This window comes from Empidonax traillii, unplaced genomic scaffold (genome assembly GCF_003031625.1).
Source record: "Empidonax traillii isolate 1590-97213 ecotype Southwest subspecies unplaced genomic scaffold, ASM303162v1 scaffold216:size1596308, whole genome shotgun sequence".
Taxonomy (NCBI): domain Eukaryota; kingdom Metazoa; phylum Chordata; class Aves; order Passeriformes; family Tyrannidae; genus Empidonax; species Empidonax traillii.
Genome location: NW_020955409.1, coordinates 1,161,449 through 1,184,821, shown reverse-complemented (window position 1 = coordinate 1,184,821; position 23,373 = coordinate 1,161,449). Strand labels below are relative to the sequence as shown.

The 23,373-nt window shown below is 34.9% G+C and overlaps 1 protein-coding gene across 4 annotated transcripts in view; it reads right to left on the bottom strand.

Moving 5' to 3' along the window:
- The window catches only part of PCDH7 (protocadherin 7), a 271,416-nt gene that overhangs the window by 203,906 nt on the left and 44,137 nt on the right, over positions 1 to 23,373 (bottom strand). The window contains exons 2-3 of one of the 4 annotated variants that reach the window (XM_027887585.1): positions 14,993 to 15,052; positions 12,941 to 13,021 (exon numbers count right to left, since the gene is read on the bottom strand). The exons of the other annotated variants lie outside the window; for them this stretch is intronic. Of the exons in view, the coding sequence (XP_027743386.1) occupies positions 13,001 to 13,021; positions 14,993 to 15,052 (81 nt within the window). The 3' untranslated portion in view covers positions 12,941 to 13,000. Of the gene's footprint in view, positions 1 to 12,940; positions 13,022 to 14,992; positions 15,053 to 23,373 lie in introns of those variants that run through there. 4 annotated transcript variants of the gene reach the window in all.

The following is a 23,373-nucleotide window of genomic DNA, read 5'->3' as shown; positions in this document are numbered from 1 at the left end:
CATTCCATCACCAGGAATGAGACTTCTTTTTCTTTTGCAAAGTCATTTAAATACTATACAAGGAAAATACCTTTTTTTTTTTTTTTTTTTTTTTTGTGTGTGTGTGTGGCATTATACACATTTATTAACTTGTTTATTTATCCATTTGTTTCTTTGCTTCACAATGGGGAGTGCAGAGGAGTTTCCTTCTTCCCTTCAATTTCTGTTTCACTTTGTTCCTGCTGTACCTATTTTAAGACTTCTTTACCTCCCACATCCCAAAAAATTTCTTATTTCTTCAAGTCCAGCAACAAGTGATAAGGATGAGCTGAAGGATAACTTAGGCATCCTTACAAGCTAACTAGTATGTCTGCAGTTAAATACATAGAAAGGGTGGTGGAAGAACTGCCTTCTCCTGGCTGCCAAGAGCTTATATACTATTTCCACAGCTGTCCCTGCTGGTCCATAATGAAAGTGATGAGACTGAAATTATTCTGTATCACTACACTAGTACATAAATCTAATTGCCAAATACTTTGCTATATTTGCCAAAAGAGACAATATCCTGAATTTCTTAAACATCCAACTAAACCGTGCAACTTTAAAGCTGAGAGACAGAACGGAACAATCCTGGCACTGAGAAGAAAACATAGGTGAATTTCTTAAACAGCAGAGAGGCACAAATGGATTACCATTTGATTAACAGTATAAATCCTTTCCAAATCCATACAGATCAAAAATGCTAGTTGTCATACTTATTTTATAGCTTAGAATCTTTGTTTTCTTTATGCTTACGACGCCCTCAACATATATCCTCACAAGTATAACTAAACTGAAAGAAGAAGGTTAAAAAGATTTATAATGTTGCCAGAGCTGTCATACAGGCAATGAACAGGGAATGTTTCATTGTAAGGGCTAAGAAAGTATTCTGCTTACCATTTCTTTTAAAGTACTTTTTCCCCCCTAAAGTACAAATATCAGTGCTTTTGAAACTAAAAGGTTGGAAAAACTAAAAGTTATACATAACAATTAGAACAGCTACTTTGTCTTATAGGTAGAAGTCACAGACAAACATAACACTGACAGAATTAAGTTTGAAACATTTGCAGAGTATGCATCCATGAGTTTTAATTTTCTGCACCTAGTTTATGTAAACCAAGTTCTCCTTAGTTCCTTTCTGCTCTTTCCCTATACTCATATCTATGTTTATACTGATTTTATATCCCCAAGCATCTCCCTAAACAAAGACATTGCTTAAAATTTCTGTTTCTATGTCAGGATAAATAAATTATACCAAAATGTAACAATCTCATAATCATTTTACTTAAGTCTTGTTGCTTCTTCCCACCACCTTAATTAAAAGTACAACAAAACTGTCATCCTGCAAAGTACAGCATCAACAGCAGTCAATGAATTCTAGCTTTGCGCTCACTTCAGGACATTTATTGTCGTAGATTTTTAATTTACACATATTAAAAATGATGTTATATAAAAATGAATAAAATTAAACTGTGCCAAGTTTCTATGGTGACATAAAAAACTCACTTTTTCTAACTTCATTTTTCATGCTTGTTTTTAAGTCTTCATTTTGTTTGATTAGTTGTTTTTTTTTTTTGTTTGTTTTTTGTTTGTTTGTTTTTTTTTGCCAGAGAAGAGGGTCTTTCCAGCTTTTTCTCTCAAGCATGGAGGTAAATGGCATATTTATGTGAAGGATGTAATTTTTTATTTCAAATCAGCTGCATTTCTTTCAGCATCCTCCACTTCAGATGTATTATTATTTTGTGCTGAATTCAAGCCTGACAATTGCCTGAATGGTAGAGCTCAGAGGGTCATGATTAGTGGAGTAGAATCCAGTCAGAGGCCTGTAATCACTGGTGTTCTCCAGGGATCAATATTGGCTCCAGTCTTATTCAACTTGTTTACCAAGGACCAGGACGACAGGATAGAATGAACCCTAAGCAAGTTGGCTGATGATACAAAATGGCAGGGAGTGGTTGATACACCTAAAGACTGTGCTGCTGTTCAGCAGCACCTTGATAGGCTGAGAAACTGGGTGGAGAGAAACCTAATGAAATTCAACAAAGGCAAGTGTAGAGTACTGCACCTGGGGAGGAATAACCCCATATATCAGTACAGGTTGGGGGCTGACCTACTAGACAGCAGCACCTGGGAGTCTTGGTGGATGATAAGTTGACCATGAGCCAGCAGTGTGACCCTGTCGCCAGGAGGGCCAATGGTATCCTGGGGTGCATTAGGAAGAGCATTGCCCACAGGTCAAGGGAGTTGATCTTCCCCTTCTACTTGGTCCTAGTGAGGTCATATTATCTGGAGCATCTCTCTTATGAGGAGAGACTGCAGAAGCTAGGCCTGTTTAGTCTACAGAAGAGAAGACTGGGAGGGGACCTCATCAATATGTAAAAGTATCTCAAAGGCAAGTGTCAAGAGGATGGTGATGGACTCTATTCAGTGGTGCCCAGTGACAGGATGAGAAGCATTGCCACTGAGGTCACTGAGCATTGGCACAGGCTGCCCAGGATGGAGTCTCTTGCAGTAGAGACATTCAAATTATACCCATACACATTCCTGTGTTAGCTGCTCTAGGTGGCACTGTGATCTCCAGGTCCCTTCTAACCTTAACTATTCTGTCATTCTGTGATTCTGTAATTGGAATATATTTAAAAGAAGACAAAAATGATCTCTTTTAGAGAACTATGTGTTGGGCTTTGTTCATTATTTGTATTTTTCTCCACCTATCTTCTTTTGACATTACAGTGAGCAGCCCTGTCTCAAGATATCAGCTGTCTCATCCATCCTCTTTGTATTCCTTCATTGTAGTGTTCTCTACATATATAAAGGGAAAAATCTGAAACAGAAAAATCCAAAACTGTCTCTAATAGGCAAGCTTAGCGGATGAAGAATAAACTCTAGGGGGACAAACACAGGAAGACACTAACTACTGGTTTTATATTTTCTTTCACATAAAACCAAATAGAAGCTAGTTTGTCCTGGGCATTTTTCCTTAGATATTGTGTAGAATACATATTCTTGTCCATTTATATTCATCAGACCTAAATCTGGAAAGTGCTATCATGCAGACAAAGAACCAGAGACACAATCTAACTCCTGTGTTGCTGTCGTGTATGATAATGTGATCTCCATGACTGGAAATCTTCTTGATGCCCTTGTACAGTGTGAAGATGGTATCAATCTGTCTGAGTGAGATTAGCAACATCCATTCAGTTTCCTACTCAGACATGATAGAAAATGACCTAAAAGGCTAGAAAATGCCACTGTCCTCAAAGAACAGATACCTCTTTTGCCATATTCCAATCAGTGTATAATAGGAGTTAACCAAATATTTTCTGAAGCTCCCCAAATTGATTTATAAAACCATTAAAAACTTTTATCCATTAATCATCACCAAATTAAACAACTGAAGCAGAGCACATAATTAGAATGAATTGCATTGCCTGCTTGCAGGATGAGTTCTGAGATATACACTGGGGCTCCAAAGGAGGCCTTTTTCACCATTTTGGGGACTTTATGCAAGCTATTTTGCCAAAATATCATTTGTTCAACATTCCATATATTTTGCAAGTTAAAGTGAAACAAATAGTGCATGGTTTATGTTTTCTGCCCATTCTGTTCAGCAAGAAAGCAGGATCTTCCTAAAAATTTTAAGCATGGACACTGCTAGACTTCAAAGTGGGTTATTGGACTACCCAACAATTGAAGTCATAGTAGAAAATATTACAAAGACGACACAGCTCTGAAAAGCAAGTTGGAATATTATAGCCTCATCCAGCATTGCAGCTTGTGAATCACTGACCTAGGCATGGGAACCCAGAATGTTAGCACAGAGGGAAGGTTGTTCCCAGGAGCATACTTCACATTAATAAAATTAGCTGGATATAAGCAAGTAAAAAAAAAACAAACAAAACAACTAAACAAGCAAAAAAACCAAACCAAAACCACTTTCCTAATAGCTTCTTACACTAGAACTCCCTTAAGTGTGACAGAAAGCTCAACTTTTCCATATCTGCCTCAGATTTTACATTAGTCTTTGTGTTCCTTGGGTTTGTCAACACTCTCAGTGTTTTGACTGAAGTTTATGATTTCCCCTAAAGGACTTTACATGTGTATATACTGCAATAGTATATATATGAACAGAACTTCAAAGTAAATGACTGAATATTAAATAAATCAAAAGCACTTAAAGTGGAAAAGTACTGCATTTATAAAACTGTCAAATTCATTATTCAATGTTTATACTTTCCTAATCCAGACTCTGCAAAGGCAGTAGCCCAAGAAATAAAGGTAGAACATTGCAAACTGCTTTGTTTTTTCCTGCAATAAGTCAGGGATACGTTAAGCTACACAGGACTATGTCTTTCTTTTCCACAAAGTCAGGGAGTCAGAAATGACAGAGGAATAGGGAACTTAAACTCAGGGAGATTCAATTTTCACCAAAACTTTCACAGGAAGAATACTTGTCCATGGATAAACAGGAAAACAAAGGAAAAACTGCTATTCCAAAAACTTATAAAGGTATGTAAAAAACCCACAAGCTAAACCTAAAGAACTGAATTTTTAAGTGAGAAGAACCTTTTTACCAAGTGAATTATTACATTTCATGACAATAATATAACATGCAATAAAATAATTATAAATATGGTAAGAGGGGAAAAAAAAGATTAAAAAGTTTATAGTTATATAGTCCAAAAAAATCAAACCAAGGATGGATGAAGATAAAAGCAGGTTCAAAAATGTGTGATGAAGAATGCAGCAGTCACAGAAAGATAACCCCTAAGAAAACAAAACAAAAAAAGAACAGATTTTTTTTAAAAAGGGTATCAGAATTCTGAATAAAAATTCTGATTCCAATGAGAATTTTTGTACATCACTTAAGTCCTATGATTTATTATTTCCTCAGTAGAACTACAGCACTGAGACACTGTGGGTTTTATATTAATAGAAAATGATAAATGCCACTGCAATCAGTAATACCGACTTTCTCTTTCATCAGCTAGTGGTCTGGTGCTGATCAGATGATGAAATCAAGGAGAGTGAACTGGGAAAACAGCTGGAGAAAGCATTTCTAATATGATTTAAAACAACAACAACAACAGAAACAGAGGAGCTTTTTCTTTTTTTTTTTCTTTTTTTGTTCCTATGTGCAACAGTGAGATTTCATTTATGCCTATTAAAAGTGTGCATAAAATCCTTATTTAATACTTGGACTAACCATCCTCTCTCAAAGGGATAAAGTACAGCACAGTCCAAATTCAGTGGAATGATAAGATCTTGTTTTTTCTTTTGTCCCACCCTGTATTTTTTCAACAGGAAATAATTATGGACAAATTATGAGAAATCAATATTTTTATCCCTTTCCACTCCATCAGTCAAAAACCAGTAAAGGGCACCACATCCCTCTGTTCGTGAATTGAGTGAATGAGAGTTGACAAGACTAAAGGACCAGTAAAAGACAAACAGACTCCCCCTCATTAGATTTTGCACAACAGTGACTACAGAGAGCTATGAATGCATAGTACTATGAATAATAAAACATCTGTGAATTACATAATGTCACTAAGTGCGTTCCAAATGGTATGCATATATTAACACACAAACACAGGCTGGTACTTATTTAATACAAAATCAGCAAAAAAATAATTGTGTTTCTCAAAGGCCCTGGAAGTCCATTATGCTCTCCAAATCTCACATATTACTCTAAGGAATGTGATGCTATTGTTACACCATAATAAACAACAGTCACAGCAACAGCTTATAGTAACAGGTACCAATATCTTTGGGAAATCCACCAACTTTAAAACAGTTTAAGGAAATGTTATTTCTTCTTGTATTGTAAACTGCCTGGCGTCTACATGAAAAAAAAAAAAAATATGAGGAACTTTTATATATATTAAGACTCAGTATTTTCACAGCACTTCATATTGCCATTGAAATGCAGAAGCAAACTACTCTCTGACACCCTCTGACAATCAGAAAAGTACTCTCTTGTATCACCGTAGACTGCACATAGCTTGATTGGAACCCTGTGTTTTAGAAGTGCCCCACCACTGCCCTGGTGATAAATCATTTTAGGATTTGCATGCTTGCTGTTAGCTTTAATGAATGACATGCTGCTTTTTCATTGCTGAAGCAAGGCTTCTTTTTAAGCAGCCATAGTAGTCTCTTGACAGCGTAATACAGATATGGACCCATAATTATAAAGGGAAGTCAAAATTATGATTTCTCTACTGTGTATTCTTCTTAATGACTAGTTCGGAAAAAGGAACATAGGACTATTGTTTCAAATTCAAGTCTGAAATCCCTAGCGGTTTCAATTAATATTACATAAAAAAAAACATACCATTTTTCTGTCTCTGTGAAATCTACTCTTTCAATTATTCAAATACATCACTTAGTAAAATTACAAAGTAGTTTTTTATTCTATTACAGGTTGATACCATTACTTAGAAAACTCTTTAATAAGAAGTAGCACACTGTTTATCCTCATCTAGGCATGCTTAACATCAGACAATTTGATAATTTACCACACTGAGACCTGATTCAAAGCCTGCTGAAGTCACTGACACACGTTTCCCTTTTACTTTCATGAGTCAGAAGGCAGCTTTTAAAAGTCAAATGCTGTCCACCCTCTCACTCCACCATGCAGCACTCCAAGTTCACCTCACAACTGCCCCCTCCGATGTTATGACCTCCAAGATGGTGTAGGAGAGGTTTATCCAGTATAAGAACTGAGGCTCTAGGATTTATGAAATCAACAGATGGCCTCAGGCTAAGTGTATTTAAAGGAGATTTTAATTTTTAATGAAAATAATTTGGGATTGGGTATGTAACCAAAACTCAGGTACATATTTGATATTATCCCAGAAATAATTCAAGATAGATCATCCAGGTTACCATATGGACTGTATTCCATTCCTCCTATTAAAAGTAGATTACAGGCGGGCTAAAGCTACTTATGATTTTTCAAGCTTACTGGTATTAATTTGAATAAGATAATAGATGAGGGAAGAATGATTGGCAGCCATTCCAGCTACACAAAGTACAAATCCCTGCAGCAGAATTTCAATGGATTGCAGAACTGAGTATCAAAAGATCTAGTGATAATTTGAGCTTCTTTTTTTATATATAGTAGTACTTCTTCAGGTAACATTATTCACTAATAAAAAAAAAAAAGATATGCCAGAAGTATTATAAAAATTTGAATATGTACACTGATGTATTAGATATGTGCAACATAAAGTCTGCTGATGTGCAAAATCCATGAAATGCACATAGTGAGTTACAAACTCTGCATCAGGTTCCAGCCATTGCTATCCATGTCTGGGGACAAGAATTCCAATTGCCTTTTCTTTCCTGGTTATAGCATGTAGGGAAGCAGCTGATGCAGCTATACAGGCCCTGAGAGACAGATGCACAAGCCATAGAGATGATACAGATGTCCAGATCTTCCCACCTGATGCCTGACTGAATTCACACTGGTTATTGCAAGATGTGATTACCATCTGTACATCTGTCTAGTAGTGACACTTAAGGGTCACATTTTCTTAAAGAGTTAATCACTGGAGTAAGTAATAGTGAGCATTTTTGAAGTTTCAGCTCTATTTCCTACATATACTGTAATAGTTATTATAAGTCTCTCCAGGTGCAGTTCAACATGGCCAGCATAATAGAAACTCATCACAGTCAGTAAATAGTGCACTTTAACAGAAAAACTTTTGAATAGTTACAATAAATTATAGAAAAAATTAAATTGTTACATTTTAAAGAACAATTCTCTGCCTTTTTTTTTTTTCATCATATTAATAGGAGGAAACAATCAGCATTCTGAAACTGGCAAAGCTGAAATGATTATGCCAGACCTCAAGATTCTAATTTTTTAACTTCAACATATAAAAGTACTGTACATGTGCAGATGAAGAGTATCCCTAAACTTTGTATTAGGACATCAATCAGCAAATTATCATTGATACTCACAAATCATGAATATGATTTACTTAAGCGGTCCTTATGTCCTGTAATGTAAGCTGTCTTTTATATATTTGATACACCAGACAGTCAAGGCACAGAAATCTAAGGTGATTTCTTTCACCCTAGGATAGCAGGACAGTGCCATCAGCAAGAAGGCAATGCAAGATTCCCAATTACTGCTCCCTGTTCTATGTAGCAAACAGATTATTCATTTGAAATTAATGTACCTCACGGCATAAATGCCTTTACTCAAGTAGGCAATAAGACAGAAATATGTCCTATGGCATGCATATTAGTAAAAATCTTTAAAAAAAAATAAAGGGGATTCTAAAAGTTATTGAACTAAGTGGCAGTTCAAAAACCTTCCAAGACTTGCTAATGGATTATCTTCTATCAACACTTAGAGTAATGACTTCTGCAAATCAGAGGTCCTGACATTTCTGTCTGACATCCCGTAGTTGTAAACCCTATTTTTTGAAAGCTTTTTTATTTTGTAATGTATTGCAAGAAGCCACAAATTCAATCAAAGGCACTACAAACAAATTAGTATAAAAATCACCCCAACAATATGTATGAAACCAGTATGTATTTGCCAAAAGTTATCCTATTCAAAATAACTTTGAGTACAATCAAAATCTCTCTGGTGCTGCTCACTGACAGTTCTAATTTCAGTGAGAATGATTCAAAGCAAAGTGCAGAAGTCTGCACAGAAGTCTTCCACAACACAATACAAAATGAAACTGTGTTATATTTAAAATCTAATACTGTATTTGGAAATTAAATTTACTTTTCAAATGGGACATTAAAAATTTAAACACTCTTTATTATTACTGATAATTGCCTTTTTATTATTCAATATTAATGCCAGAAATTGACATCATCAACATTAGAAAAATAAAGAAAAATGAGAGACTGCTCTAAGAGGTTTTATTTGTTTTAGCTCCCTAAATACATTCCAAGTTCTTTGTGAATGCTCTGATGCCTGTACCTGATACAGGCACAAGCTCTGTTCAAGAGCTATGGTCAGATTCACAAAAATACTCAAACTGATCAGCTATGAATGATAAAAACTGAACTCAACAGGTAACCAGTAATTATCAGCTCCTTATCACTGCAAGATGCTCAGACCAACTTCACATTCTTTTAAGAATCTGAAACATAAGGTGAGCATGGCATAATGTCATGACATGACATGAATTTTAAATATACATGTAGCTGTACCTGTTGTGTTCCCTTTTCACCATCCTCTTTGTACTATAAACTCCATCACACATAGGAAACACCTGACTAATTGCATCAGGAAGTCTACCCTTTTTATTCCACAACACTGCCTATAGCTGCTTCATTCAGGCTCCCTGGAGCTTTAATTCACAACTTTCTAATGCCCTCCACAGGGAGTATTTCAAAATGAGGGATGGAAGCAGGATGAAGGCAAACAAGAAAAACACTGAGTCTCCCACAGCTTGTCTAGTTTTCTCTTTATAACATAGGCTTCTCAGGCCAAAGCTCATGTATCACTGTGTCACTGCCAGCCCTGAGTACATAATCAATGGTTTTGCAATACTATTGAATTAGTTTCTTCCATACTGTCTTTTCTCCAATTTGTTGAAAGTCTTTACCCACTAAAAATGTCAATATATTCACTCTTCACAGTCACGAAATGCTTGTATAAAAAAAGATAGACTGTATTCAAAATCAACATAAAATATTAAGTTCCATTTGCTTGCCTAGCATGATATTTCAGGGGAAAAAAGGGTAACCTATAAAATATTTTTTTTCTTAAATGCAGCATCATTAAATCCAAAGCATTCTTTGACAAAAGTGCACTGAAGTATATATACAAAACTGTCCCATATACATAATGACGAAAATTAAAATCTGTTTCAAAAAATTTGGCCAGGAGGCAGTTTAAAGATGTTAAGCAAAAAAGGATTTTCTCTGAAAAGCAGTTCTCCCAACTTCAGTGGAACAGAAGACATTGAAGTACTTCTACTATATCACACAATGCTTTACAGACATTTCTATGGATCTCATCACCATACCTTGAAAACAGTTCACAAAACATAATGGATCAAACAATTTTCTCTGACTGAGATAATGAAAATTATTATCCCTTTTCACAGGTGTAGCCCCCCAAAAAAGGGTGCCAGCGGCAGATCTAGGAATGAAGACTGAATCTCCTGCTTTCTAGCCCTTCAACAGCTAATACAAGCCTGGCTTTCTGCCCCTTGATAGAAATCGTATTGTGAGGTTAGTAAAAAAATACACAAACCATCTTCTACCAATAGATGTATGCTAAAGCAAATCAAGTGAGATGAGACATTTCTACCAAAATGTGTTCCATGTTAACTGATATTAAACTTAAACATAAAAATGTTTGGAACTTGAACACACTTAAAATTCCTCTGAGATCAAGTCTCTGTAGACTCAGGAAGTGAGACACCAAAAAAGGTTTTATCCTAAACATTAGAAAACCAACTTAGGCTGAATGAAAGGCTGCCCACTTCACATAAAGTCTCTCAATTCTGACACTGTGCAGCTAGCTTTTCAATACTCATAATTCACCTGTTAAAATCATGCATGTGTAAATGGTTACATGCTAATTCCCTTCTTAGAAGTGAAAGCTGAGACTGGAATGATTTAGGGTAGAGTTATCTTTACTCCTTCTATACTTCTACCATTCTCTCAATACAGGGTGGATAACACAAGTAAATCATTCTTCCAGCAGTAAAAAGGAAAAGGAGGTGGACATTTATTACTATTCAAAATCATGTTAATGGGCTAAACTGAGACTGTTTAAATGTGAAAAATAAACTGATTTGGAAGAAAATTAATTTTAAACTAACTTTGGAAATGCCTTTCTTGAATTTCTCCACTAAAGACTGCTGAAGACTCTGTGGTAACACCAGGAAACATAAGAAAACTTCTTTTTTTTCCCTCATTAGAAAGGGCAACAAATTTTTTCCTGTGATAGATAGCTATGATGCCCTTTCTAGAAACTCAAGATCAAAGGAAAACTCACTGCTGAAATCGTAATCTAGTGGGGTATGATAAAGTATATTAATTTGATTGTGGGTTCTTGATATTTCAGGAACACATTTTAACAAAAACAAATGGCTTAATTTTAAATAATGAAACTGTAGGCATGTTCATGGTGCTAGGAAGCAGTATTTAAGGCATTCTTCACATATTACACTATTAATGTAGATTCTTGTAAAATATTGAGAAGAGTATAGAAAATAGAACAGTACTTCACATAATTGTAGTTTTCCCTAAATGTAATGTCAAAAGTCAAATATAATGACTGCAAGCACAATAGTTTAATTTTTTCCCCAATGAAAAGGGAGATAATGCAGAGTTTGTAAGAATGCATAATTAAGTATATATTGGAAATTTAAATGTCACCAGTGCATTTGAGAGTACAAAGCTATCCTATACTAGCTCAGCAGAATTTAGTCAATTGAATGACTCTCAAACAGTAAAATTAGTAATGTGTTAAAGCATGGATTGCCACACCAGACTTTTTAAATGCTGAGTGGGCAAATCCAAGCCTCTGTGCTTATGGACCTAAATGAAGCTTGCAGGAAGAGTAGGGACAGAGGTTTTTTAAAGCCTGAGAAAAATCAAGTGAAGGTTCTAAATGCTTTATGAACCTTTGCAAAAACTGTTTATTTAAACTGAATTTTATTGTTCAGCCTGAGACTAAAATGTAGTCTGAGTGGTGGAAGTTTGCTTAATTTAATCCTTTACTGTGGGTTTGACAGACAGGTTAGCAAGTTGAGTGCTACTAAGAAGACCATATTTGCTTCTCCATCTATATATAAAATTGCAGTTTGCATCATTGAGAATGCCTCTGCAAACTGCAACAGTACACAGTCCCCAGAAGTACAACCATTAGGAGAGAAAAGAGATCTTGCGCCACACAGCTCCATTTTCCACTGGTTGCCTGTTGATATAATATTCAGACCAATAATTTACCTAACTTCTGTTTTAACTAACTTAAAAAATTGTGTACCACAATTTGCCTGATGGTTTTCTATTGACACATCTTGTTCTCTAGTAGTCATGTAAAAAAACAAACAAAAATAAAATTATACTAAAAGAAGAGTGGTTTTTACTCATACAAGAAATCTCTGGGTTTATGTGGCCTGTTCATATTAGTAAGCAAGTCAGACTTGGCTTTAAAAGCTCAAACTTAAGCTTGTAAAGTATAGAAGGATGAGAGGCATACAGCTGTTGGTTTTGTTGGTTTTTTGTGGGTTGGTTTTTTTTTTTTTTTTTTGGTTCATCCACGCAGGACAGTGGTAAACAAAAAGTAGAATGTCATTTGTTACAAATACCTTTCAATCCCTTGTTCTAACTTAGAAAAGATACTCTCCAACAATGAAGCAGCCGTAGGAAACAAAGAGGAAATAGTTCAAAAACGCTATATTACCACTTGTAATTCTGAAGCTCACAGTGTCTTGCAAGTTGATGACACAGAAGAAAAAACTCTTCATTTGGTCTCCCACTGTTTTGCTGCCCTTTCCCCACTGGTGTTGTAGCAGGAGGCAATATAAAAGTGCTTTTATTCCATACAAATTGCTTGACTGCTAAACTCTCTGAAATACGAAAATTACAATAGTTGCACAAAAAATTTTTAAGGATCCTCTCTTCATAATTGCTTCTGACCAGAAGATTACATACAGAAGAATGAATTTGCAATGAACACAGAAGACACAATTTTGATTACATTCCCGGTTGAAGAAAAATTTTATTGAAATACAGACTTGCTGTATTTGAGATAAGAATCTGACCAGTGGTCCTTAACATTTCCTTTGCATGTTCCATGTTAAACTTTTCTCTAGGATAATGTCTATATTCAGAAAAAGGCTGACAATTTCGCTTATATGTTTATATACCTAATGTCGTCATTTCTGCAAAATGTTAAATGTTAAATATTTTGGTGGGTTTTTTTCCCTCTCATCTTTAGGTAAGCTTTGCAACTGCTCTGAAATACGGTCAGTGGAGAGCAGGTATTTCATATGCTCTCTCTAAGCATCTATTGAATTAAAGAAAAGGGCTAGAAAATGCCAAAGAAATAATCTGTATGCTGAGTTTTTTGATAAAGCTGTTGTACTGATATTTATAGGTTCCCTGATACTCTTAAACAATGCATTCCAGTAGAGAACAGTGTTTTTCTTGATCTCTTTTGCGTTTTTTCCTTGTCATTCCTGCATGTCTTAACTTTAATTTTCTTTCTCTCTGTATTTTTATCAATTTCTATAGTTTTCTTTTCTGTAGAATTACTAAAGTTCTCAATGTGTTCTCCTTTCAATGAGTTCCAGACTAGCAATCAAGGTTAAATAAACAACCTACATGTAGAAAATCCGAATCAATTCAAAAACGAAAGAATTGATTTTTTTATTTTAATTTTGCTCATTGATTTTGTTCACAGGAAACAAAATCAATATAGTAGCAGCATACTGACTTTGAAGTTTGATAATATATCTCAGTACAATAAAGAGGTCAAAGCCCCTACTATATCATAAATTCCTCTGCTTGGAACTAATTACTGCAAGTGGAAAAAAGTGGCAGACTATCAGTTTTGAAGGGATAAACACAAAGAGTGAGCTAATTCAAACACAAATACATAACAATCAGGAGAGAAAAAGTATTTTTCAGCATTTTGTTCATACTATTGAAAAGCCATATTATGAAGGCAATTGATAATACACAGTCTTGTTACAAATATAATGTAGTTTCCTCACACAATTATACCAGATTTACATCAGAAACTTGAATGGGTTGAAGTTATGCTTTATTCATAAGAAAAAGAACTTGTTGAAAAATTATTAATACTTCAAATATCCTCTTTTGTTGCTCCATATGATGAAGGATATGAATAAATAAATAATTTCAAAGAAAATATTCAGCCTTTCCTTTCTCTAAATCATAAGCTGATATACTATACAGTGTAATATCCAAATACAGATATGAAATTAATATAAAAATTGGGATATGCATATATAAAATTGTTGTTAGCACTTTAGTCTTTGTTTTGATATGACATATACAGCTTAATAGTGACTGCAGAGTCAGACTTTTTCCCTACATGTGGTTTTGATATTGGCAATCGTACAATCCTTGATACAATTATTCCACTCTAGACTGCTTCATCCAAGTGAATTCAGCTATCTTTAGCAACCCAATGTTATATGTGTATACACAGGAGTTACTATTGATTTCCCTATTTGCTGGTAGAGGCATTTAGCATGTTTTGGTTTCTTCTCTGTATCTGCCTCAATTTCCTTGCAGAGCCATTTCTCTCAGCATAACCTGAAGGAACCAACACTGCTTGCCCTAAATCTTCTCCCACACTCTGTCTCATGTCCCCAGGTAGGACGAAGATTTTCAAATACTAAGGCTATATCTGAATTTCCAGAATTCCAGTCCTCAGGCACAATATTTTTGCTTTCTCTAGCACATCATCAGTGTTGTTTTTTGGATTTTTTTCAGCAAACCACAAATACTTCATTGACTCAAATACTGAGAATTTAATCTTGTTCACACTTATCTCCCGGTTACTAATTTGAACCAATCATCTAATCAAATTTCAGTCCTTTCAAAGGTGAAACAAAGAAGGAATGGTGAGTTTTTCATTCTATTCATGCTGCTAAATTAGATGGTATTTGATCCTGTTCCTCCACGTACAATCATTTCTGCTTACCAAACCTTTCTCACATACTATTTTTCCTGTTTTGGACTCTTGACTCAATTTAATATCTCTCCAAATGCATCCAAAATGTAATCTGAATCTCTTGTTTTAGAGTTTTTAAAAATGATTTATGATGCTTTTTAATTTTATTTTTTTCTAATCCCTTTGCTTTCAAGGTGCACTTAGTTCTGCAGTAACCCTGCCCCCAGGAATCAATTTCTTAACATAAGAGTAAAAGAGTTCATGTAATTTGTGATCCAACATCCTTTAGAGTTGGAGTTTCATTTCATAAATAATTCACTTACGGGTACATACATTCATTTTACATGATTCCTCAGTGTGGCCAGGGTGCTGTGTAGTCTGCATTGTATCCACCTTCAAAAAATACAAAAATATATGTCTGCTTACCAGCATATGACTAGGGTTTGGGTAACCTAATCCTCTGTCATGGATCTTGTTAGTGAGCAAAAAGATGCTTCTCTGCCTTAGGTCAAAACATACTCCATAAAATAACTATTTGGCAACAAATACTTTTACCTATTTCCTAAGAAAAAGAAGAATTTAAGTGAACTATGCCCAGAAACAGATTCGGTTTAAATCATAGAGAAATTGTAGTGATTTATACATTCTTCCTTTTCTTACCTACAGTTACTGCAGATAAAGTAAAAAATAACATATGTCTCAGGTATCAGTGATAAGCATAACTTCTGCCCATGAAGTGATGGGTTAAATAGTGCAGTATGGATAGCTGAAAGAAGAAAAGGATAGGAGTTTTATAAGAAAAAAACAGGTCACTCCTCCTTCTCTTGAACCACCTCACTCACTACCAAATAAAAGGGAGTTACCAACCAGATTTGTAGGGCAACATATAACATACAAGGACAATTCAGTGAACATCTACATTCTTCAAAATGCCAGGTATCAACCATTATGCTACAAGGCAGTGTGAGATCTTGGATCCGAGTCTCTCTGAATTATTGATATGGGTAGGAACCAACTCACTTTGTGAGTGTGCATGTGGGGAAGGGCTGGGCCTGGACCTGCAGGTCCACGGTAGAGCACAGGGCAGAGCTGAAGGTCTGTAGCTGGGCTGTCAGTCAAGGCAGACCTGCCTGGTAGCCCATCCACACCACACTCCTGCAGCCTGGGAGTGGCTACAGCACAACTCACTCTGGCATGGAAGGTGCTGACAGGATATCCTGCCTGGGAGGGAAAACTGAACTCTACAAATACAGGAGACTCCACATGGTCTCTTCTCTTCCCCTCCTCTTCCTCTCCAGCTGGCACCATGTGAATCATTGAGTCTTGTCGGTAACTATTCTCCTCTCCTTTCCTTCTCTCTTTCTTTACCCCTATTAATCTGTTTTTTTTTTCTTTTTTCTTTTACTCTTTTCTTGTGGGTAACTTAAAACCAAAGAACTGTGTTTTACTAAAGCTGGTATATGGATTGTTTTAGTGAGTGTTTCTTCTGGAATGGGTCTTCCTGCTGAATGTTTGAGTGAAATGCTTTTTTCTTGGTTGTATTTTACTTCTGTAAAAACCTTTTGCCAAAATATCTTATTTTCTCACTAAATTAAACAGAATTTCTCTTAGAGAAGAGTGTGTGACTTTTTTTGGATGCTAATTAGAGGTTATAATGCACCAAAAGGCTTTTAAAAAGTCTTAAATTAAAAATGTAACTGCTCTGGGCAGTTTATAGCTTAATCTGGAATGCAACAGGTGGACATAAAGAAAATAGAGAACTAGGGGAGAATCTGCTTCCTTTGAATCAGTTTGATCAAGATGTTTGATCAAACAAGCAAGGAAATGAAACACTAAAGACACATGCACATCTACTGATAAACAGTAAAGTTTTCTCTCCAATATATTCTTCAAAAACAGCCCTTAAAATATCACTCATAAATGGGTCATCCACACAAAAAAATATTAACCCATTATTGTTGGTTACATAACATGTTTGGTTGGCATTCATCCGTCTTTTCAGCTTTTCCTATACTGTTGTATTATTAATAATTTTTATTTATTTTACATCACTGACTACTACATCCTTATTTTAATTAATCATTTATTCTAATCTATTACACATATGTAAAGTTAAAAGAAAATTACACAAATGTAGGATAGCAATGTCAAGCATCTCTATAAAGCAGCTTTTACTCTATGAAAATAATCCGTAAAAGACTCCCAAGTGTCCTCAAATAAGTAACGTCTGTTCCTCAATCTAAATATGATCTTCTTACAGGAAGCCATCTGGGACAAGCAAGCAAAACATTCTGCTTTAGTTGCAGAATATATTTACACCTCAGTAAAATTCTTAATCATCATCAATCCAATGATATACAAACCTCCTTGTTCAGGTTACACTGTCTTAGCTAGACTAAACAGCAAACCCACTAAACTGACCTAAACCAATTAATAACAAAACACCTACCAATACATCTATCTGTTTTGATCCATCTATCTCTCTGTTTATCTTTCCAGTTCCATGAGTACCTCAAAGTTGTTAACTTCAGCAGGTATTCAAATTCATATATATATAAAAAGAAGCTTTTATAACTTTAAGGATGCAGCATGCTATCAACAGGTTACCTGCTAACATATATTTTAAGATACAAACACAATTGTCAACATTTTGGTGCATTTGTAAGATATTTCTGAGGTCAAAAAGGTTTATAGATGCAACATTTCTTCCATAATTAGATCTCTCTTCTATGACAGATACTTATACTATTTTTTCAGTTAACAAATCAAATCACAAATCAATGCAAGAAAAAAGCTAAAACAAGCAAAACCAACTACCTGGCACATACGAGACAAAATGTTGAATCTTTTTATTGAAAATACAATGTATTAGGTCCTTAAGTGTCAAATAATCACGGCGGTCTCAGTGTGTGTGTTACCTGCAGTACACCTGATGCAGCATAAAAAGGGAGGAACAACAGTGCAGTTTTTTGTGCCTCTCTATATTACATCTTCATGAGAAAAAAAGTTTTCATCACCTGCCAATCTCTGGCATGCACAATGCAGACATGGGGGGCAAACTGATGGAATGCTTTGCATCTGCACTGCAACTGTAACTGCAATGCACCACATGATAACTTGAAGACAATGATGGAGAAAACAATATTCAACATGCTCAATGGTGCTGAAAAATATGAACAGTGGAAATCCAGATATAGACTCAAGACAAATTCATACACAAAACACATTCCCATGCTCTGTGTCCTTAATGTAGATGCATCCATTCATAATAATGGAAAAAAAAAACAGAAAATTATCTCCTCTAAATTTCTGTTAAATGAGGTACTGTCTTCCCCACCTTTCTTGCAGTTGAAGAATCTTGCTAATTTCCAGCAAATTGATATTACTGTCTTGTTCCTCCTATTTCCTAGCACAAAAATGCACATACACCAGAGAGAAATGAAGACTTGAGAGTCACTCCCTCAGTTTTCATGTGCAAGATGCTTTGCAGCTCTCCACTAATCCAGTCCATAATACTAAAACACAGGCCAAAAAGTTTCTTATTATATACTGGGTCCACTTTCTACTTATCAGAGGCATAATCTCACATATTTTCTTGATAGGTTACAATACTCTGACATGAATATTTCATTGGGATATCGCTTCCAGAATTTCAGTGCTGCAGTATATAAAAATTAGTGTAATTACAACCTCAAATTTATTCATGGGTATTTATATCTCTTCGCCTTTTTCCTTAACTTACACATTCATTGCCATTGGGAAGTGACCTGTTAGTGTTAGTGAAATATGTTTGCTACTATATGTAACTATTTTTCATTAAATAAGTGAGAAATCACACTTCAGCAGAGTATAGATGATCACAGCCAAAACATATTGCTACAAACTCAGAACGATTAACTTCTGCAAGCACCTTTTTGTAATTTTTTTGCCACTCACTCCACTTTATTCTTAGCATCCGTGTCTGTAAATATGTTATGACTGCAATATATATTATATATTGATCTGATTGATGTGTGTGTATGACTAAAAATGTGACACATTACAAGTTTTTGCAAGATTCAACATGTCTTAAATGGAACTGAAAGGCACAACATGCTCATTTTTGCCCACTACAGCAAATGCCAGATAAAAATATATCTCCATAGATTTCCTGTTACATTTCACAAGATGCTTCTAACCTATTTTTATACTTCTTTTATACACATAACTTCATTTTCAGTTTGTGGCAGAAACCAAAATAGGATATGGGGAACTATAGGAAGTGTATTAAATATATTTCCTTAGAATATACATGCTGTATAAGGAAAGGCAATTCCTATATTCTTAGGAGAAAATTAGACAGTAAATAAAATATTCAATATCTTTATGTTGTGACATTTGTACAGTATTTATGAATCATTAAAGGCCATAAATAGGGTAAAAAACTAAGCAAATTCCAACTCCTGAACAGTTTTTCTGAGTAAGAAATGAATGAGGACTGCTACATATAATCACAAAGAGATACATAGCTTTCGGTAATTAGAATTTCTGTAACAGATATGGTCTAATTTAATATAACAACTTAATAATTCTGATAATGAAGTCTTAAAGAAAAAGAAGTTAAAGAAATCAGTTTAAAGGGGTAACACAGAGTTAGTACACAGTTTAACATGACTGTATGTATTCTCATTAAATTTGATTTGGCATATTTTTTTATTCTGTAACTCCTGCTGATTCCTGCATGTTAGATAAATCAAGTCCATCAAAACTAAGCTTTCTAGTTCTTATCAAACCACTCCTCCCCCCAAAAAAATCATTTTAACCATTACAAGCAGAAAATGGATAAACATGTATCACTCATTATCTTTACAAACTCTCTGGTTTATTGATTTCCTGCTCACACTAGGCTTATGAATGAATTTTGAACATTTAGAAATCTGTCCACTTCCTACTATTAGGATTATGTTCTTTTCATGGTCACACTTTGCAGCAATATGGTGACATATCGACCAGTCTTCATGTTAAACACTAGAGGATTGCTGGCTCATAAAGACAGTAGTTAGAGATGGACAAACTGTGTCCATGCCACTGACTTGAAAATAATTAATTCACCCCCACAAAGTAAAGAATTTATAAGTTAAAAATAAAAGAAACTAAATCATAAACTTAAATGCTTATGAACCAGTTCTTCCTAAACAAACCCAAAATGCTGTCAATAATAATAAACATATATCTTCTATTAGTAGCAGGTAGGAATGAAAATATAAAATATCCCATTTAACTCTCACACAGGCAGTATAATAATGAGAAAAATTGCATATTTAATGCTATTTACGACAATGCCTTGCCATTCCTGAACTGTTAGACACAGAACTGTCTTCATTACAATCCACTATAAAGATATTATTGTTCTATCTTCAGCACATATGCATTGACTTATTTCAGGTAGATGATGTTCAGAAATATAAATTGCTAACAGTTTTCTCAGAGCACAGAGTGGAATAACACAGAATAATCTACCTAAACAGTCTCAATAATGCAAACTTCCATATAGTTTGCATTTGACTTATGTAATACATTTATCAAAACTCTGCCACCTTTTTCTACTGAACTAATGCATTAGGAAGCACTGTAGTAAAAAAATTATATCCATTTAAGTTATTTATTACAATCTTAAGCCAGAAACATTTGGACCTCCTTAAAAGCTGAGTAATACTGCCATGTCCAGGAAAAAAAGGTTCAAAGAAAAACAGAAGCGCAAGTACTGATATCCTTAGATGCCTCTGATGCCGCAAACCTCACAGTGTGAGGTTTCTGCTGCTCTTTAAACAGCTTACAGAACCTAAGTTGATCTCGGTGTAGATAATGCTACTTATAGTTTAATCCATCATTAAGAAACTAAGGCAATAAAAGCGTGGCCCACGTTTTGTTTTTGTTGTTTCTATTTCCCTCTTCGTAGGAGTACACAAACATACTAGTAGGAAAATATCTGTACAATTCTATGATTGTAAACTGATGACGTTTCATTTCAAAATTAGCGAGACATTTTTACCTCAACATCAGAGGGTCAGAATCTTTTTTCTTTTTAAAGGTCTAAACTAAACACATAATAGTATAGAGCTGCTATTATAAAAACATTGTTCTTTAATACTTTCTGCTAATATTTATGCTTGTTATATTTATGAAGAGCAATCACGTCTTCTCCCCACTTACTTTCTTAAGACTCTGAGGTAAACGAAGCAGTGGCTTAAAACCAGATGGCAGGAATAGTTACCACCCTCATCCATCTGCTCCACCCTTCTGATGGGCACTAAAGCCTTCAGGGCAGGGTTATATGATATGCCTATGAATGAGCTCATGTACTATTGCAGTCTTCAGCTGGCTGTATTAAAGTAAGAGAATTCCAGTTTTGGTTTACCCTAATATACAAAGCAGTGGTTCATAAAGTGATTCAAAGGAGGTTCAAGTATTCATGCCTTGAGGATAGCAACAGCTTCTGCCATCCAATTTTGGCCTGCCACAGCATGTCTCTCAGAGCCGTAAGTCTGAATAAGCAAAGCCCTTTTAGTCATCTCTTGCACAGCTAAGTCTATGTTCCATGGTTATTAAACTGCTCTTTCTGAATGTCTAAAAGTAAGCTTAATTCTTCCTGAAAATCGTTGACCAGAATAATAGAATGATTTTTCAGATGAAGCCTCATGAAGGACTTCTCAAATGACATGGCTATGTCTGTTTCTCTCACAGCAGGTCACAACTTGATGCATCCTCATGTTGCAGAAACAAATCCATCATGTGACACTGCTGCTCCTAATAACTCTGCCTAATTTAATAAATTCTTCTTGTGTTCTACTACTTTTATCTCATGATTTCCTAACTGAATTTACAACTTGTCTTGGTTTTGCTATTGTTTTGATTTGGTTAGTTTTGCTTTAATTCCTACAGTTTGAAATGTTTTCTAGTACAGTCTAATCCTCACCCAAACTCATGATGTTTATCATATTTGTTTCATAATCAAGTTTCCTTATTATATTTGCACTGTGTGCATGAAGGTTAAAATGTAAAGCAAAAGCAGTCATAAGACTGATGCTTAACTCAAGTAACTTTTTATAATGCTTACCTTTGCAACAACATCAATTGTCATCTCATTTTAGTGAATTTCTTACATATTTTTAATTCCTCTCGTAATGCCCATCTTCCTCAGGTGCACAAATAATTTCCCAGATGACACAGTATCAACTGCTTGCTGATGTCCAGGGAGAGAGATTACTAAATTTTCTTTATCTAGAAAATTGGTTATGTTTTCAAAGAAAGTTATCAGATTGCTTTGTATGAACTCCTTTCGGTGAAGGCATTTTCAATTTCCATTTTATCCCATCTTCCTCTTTCTTTATGTCAGTAACTCAATTTTTTTTCATATAAACTCTGCTCTACTTTTGATAAAAAAATGAGGTCATATTTTTAGACCTTTATCCCTTCTTTTCCATCTTCTCCACTGCTTAAATATAAATACCGCATTTGCTATTCTCCAACCAAACAGCACCTTTTTTTTTTCCCCTAACAGATTTATTTAAAAGAAGACATGGGATGCTTTCTTCTATATCACTCAGAATTCTGTGATGACATCTATATGTTCCTATTTGACTTACATACATCAGACTCCAGGTTTTCCTTTTATCTCAGACACTTCAGCTTTTACCTCCCATGTACAACATTGCTCCTTTGTTTAAAACTAAGGCAAATTTTTAATTCCATTTCTTTATTTCATGTACACTATCTTTCACTTCTAAGTGTAATAATTGTACTGCCTGTCTCTTTCTCTTACAGCTTAATAAAGTTTTCTTTTAATCATTCCTTTAGTGTTGTCTACCTCAGTCGACATTTGTCAGCCCTTTGTCCTGATAATGACCACACCTCTGTACATCTCTCTGATTATCTGAATTCCCTTCTCCCCCCTTTTCACATTCACTGTAATTTTCCAGTCTTGTACTTTATTCCATTAAAAAAAAAAATCTTCTCATACCTGTACACAGAAAAACAGCTGTGCCTCTGAGTTTCTGAGGTGTTTGAGATACTCTACATCATAGACATGTATATGAGAAGTATTTCCATATCACCTTCCCCACCTTCCTCCTACCTGTGCATGGCGCTACAACTGTCTATTCCTACTACTGAAGGCCAATGCTGAAGGGAATAAAGTGCACTGATTGAACAAGGTTTATACTTTTCCAAGTCCCAGAATTAATGTCTAGAGGCAAAATGTCTATGTTCTCTGCTAATGATCCTTTGTCATTTCAAACACAGTATTACATTTGTTTATAATTTCTCCAGCCATCATACTCACCAAGACAGAAAGAAAATTAAAAACAGCGAGACTTCAGTGTCTAACGTACAAAAAATTGATGTGAATGACAAATATGGGAGGGATCTAACGCAATTTTATTTTTTAGAGCCATTAATATGTTTGTATTAGAGAGGACTTTTTTAATCACTGAGTAATGTATAATCTGCATGAAGTGGTATCTGTCAGTTAATTTTTTTGCTTACTAAGGTTTCCATTTGCACATATAGGGCCAAAGAGAACTTCTAGTGAAATGTCTGTGAGAGGGAGAAGCATTATTCATGGAATTAAATACTTTGTAGATTTATCTTAAACAGACCCTTATGATGTGGCAGAAATAGTAAGCTGATATATTTATTGCTTATTTTGCTAAGTATTACTTTTCATCTCATCAGCA